Source organism: Octodon degus, unplaced genomic scaffold, assembly GCF_000260255.1.
Source record: "Octodon degus isolate 3935 unplaced genomic scaffold, OctDeg1.0 scaffold00033, whole genome shotgun sequence".
NCBI classification, from domain to species: domain Eukaryota; kingdom Metazoa; phylum Chordata; class Mammalia; order Rodentia; family Octodontidae; genus Octodon; species Octodon degus.
The window spans coordinates 4,127,728-4,130,198 of NW_004524609.1; the positions used below are offsets into that span (position 1 = coordinate 4,127,728).

Genomic DNA, 2,471 nt, shown 5'->3' on the forward strand with positions numbered 1-2,471 from the left:
TTTTTTTTTTTTTTTTTTTTGGTACTGGGAATTAAACGTAGGACCTCATGCTTGCCAGGCAGGTGCTATGTCACTGAGCTGTTTCCCCAGCCCTGTTTGGCTTCTTACATATTAAGAGTTGGAACCATTGCATGTTGGGGTCTTGTTTCAAGGAAGCAAGGTCATATGAAATGCTAGGCTTCCAGCTGTCCCCACGGACCTCTGGCCTTCCACCTACCTCCCCCAGACAGAGCTAAGCACTTGCCTGCCAGGAGAGCTGAGGAGTCTTCTCTGTCCATCCGCATGCAGCGTCTGTCCACAGGCCCTCGGTGGCTGCGCAGCTGTCAGGACCAGGCATGGTCCATCAGAACTGCTGCGCTGTCTCCATCCCTGCCAGTAGCTGGCCTATCGAAGAAGGAACTCGGATCTGACAAGTTCACTTACAATGGTTCTTTTCAGTACCACCACCACACAGGTGGCAAAGTTTTTGACAGTGTGTGTCAGCTCAAAAGCATCTCATTTTTCCTTTCAGTGAAAGTAAATGAACATAGTCTCCTGCCCCTGATGCTGGAGCAGTTTCCATTTCTCTATGTCTCTGGCCCAACACTAAGCAAAATGTGGAAAAAGCAAATTGCACATGTTGAACAGCTGAGAAAAGATGCGTGTAGAGATAGTCGATCCAAGAGGAAACTCCGTGATGAAGTAAGTTACTGTTGGCTGAAAGCGTAAGATTTATAAGGCAGAAAGGGAAGAGCTTCCTTGACCGATGTTATTAACCTGCTTGCCTCATGCTGCCCTTCTTCCCTTTAAGATAGAAGAGGCTCTGAGACGGCATGACCTCCTTACTGCCCTTGTCAAGAAGGAGTATGAACATAACAAGAGATTGGTATGTCAAGGGCAAGGCGGACACTAACTCTGAACGTGGAAGTGACGTTCCTTACCCTTATCTGTACAGCTGGGTACACTAGGCGCATTAAGGGCTTTAACCAAAATCAAGGGAGGAGGAAGTAATGGTACTTCATTCCAGGCTCAGTCTTTATAGCGACAAATTACAAAGCAGGATTTCTAGGAAATGAGAATGTAAGGCTTTGCAGTGCTGAGTAACTGTCCGTGGGTCTCCCAGGAAGAGCGAAAGCTGTAGCTGAGATTGGGATTTGGCTGCATTTCTACCTCCACAGCCCCTTCTAGGTGCCAGATGGTTGTAGCTTTTTTTTTTTTTTTTTTGCCATCTCCGGTCTTTCTCAGGGCCCAGGCCCATCACTACTCAGGGTGAGTGTGAGCTGTAGCACATTCTTCCCTGTGTAGTAAAGGGAGAGGTTGGAGAAGCTGCCAAAGGAAAAAATTTCAAAGCCTCTCATTGATGAGCAAGCCATGAGATTTTTTTTTTTTTTTTAAGAGACAGGGTCTCACCTTGCAGTTCAGGCTAGCTTTGAACTGTGTAGCCCAGGCTGGCCTTGAACCCGTGCTGATTCTCTGCCTCAGCCTCCTGAGTGCTGGGATTACAGGCGTGCGCCACTGCGCCCAGCTGCCATGTGGACTTCTGAGTCTTCAGCAGTGCAAAAAGCTGTCGCAGCTGCACACAGAGCTGTGGTGTGGGAGAAGACCCTAATACCTTAACACCCAGGTTGGGGGCTTTCTGCAGGACCTCACAGCCTGCCTTAGAAATTGTCTGGTTTCTACAGTTTTGGCCTGTTTCAGCTTGTGACAACTCAGGCTTTGCTTGCAAGTCGCAGGATGCCACTTCCCCCTCCTGTTGCTGTGGTACTGGGTGGCACTGAGCCCTGCTGGAGTGGGGAAGCGAGGCTGCGGCAGGTGTGTGCCCAGGGGGTGGCCACTGCCCGCAGCCTCAGGAGCGCCCGGCCGGCCCCGAGTGGGGTGGCTGAGGCTGAGCGCCAGGGTTCTGGGGCTGATGCTCGCGCCGTGCAGGCCGCGGCCCCGGTCGGTGTGGGTGCTGGCTCCTTACACATACTGCAGCAGGAGTGGGCGGGCGGGCATGCTCGTGGGCCTCTTCTCAGGCCCCTTTTTTGCTTCCCTTTCCTAGCAAGACTTCAGGGACCGCATTCGTAGACAGAGGTTGACCCAATCAAAGATAAAAGAAAATCGCCAGCAAATTGTTCGTGCCCGAAAATACTATGATGACTACAGAGTTCAGTTGCATGCCAAGATGATGAGAATGAGGACCCGGGAGGAGATGGTAAGCGCGGCTTCCGCTGGCCCAGTCAGAGTGAGTGCCGAGACCTTCAGGGGCCTTTGGACTGCACTTCCATCCAGAATCCAAACGCAACCCTGAAGTGCTGGCCCTGAGAGTCTATACTTGCTGCGCTAATTTTTTAAAAATATATTTGGTACAGGGTATCACTATACAGCTCAGAGTCGTAGCGATCCTCTTGTTTCGGCCTCCCTAGTGCTGGGATTACAGGCGCACGCCAGCACGCCCAGACTTGGTGGTCGGCTCAGCGCTCCCAGGGATGGAGCCCTGGTCTCCGCACTTG

General features: G+C 51.6%; 1 protein-coding gene across 2 annotated transcripts in view; it reads left to right on the top strand.

The window, feature by feature from the left end:
* Cep95 (centrosomal protein 95) overlaps positions 1-2,471 on the top strand; it is a 31,122-nt gene that overhangs the window by 25,705 nt on the left and 2,946 nt on the right. Inside the window, exons 15-17 of one of the 2 annotated variants that reach the window (XM_023713926.1) lie at positions 512-681; positions 791-865; positions 2,021-2,173. In XM_023713926.1, the coding sequence (XP_023569694.1) occupies positions 512-681; positions 791-865; positions 2,021-2,173 (398 nt within the window). The remainder of the gene's footprint in view (positions 1-511; positions 682-790; positions 866-2,020; positions 2,174-2,471) is intronic. The other variant, XM_023713927.1, reaches the window with a different exon arrangement.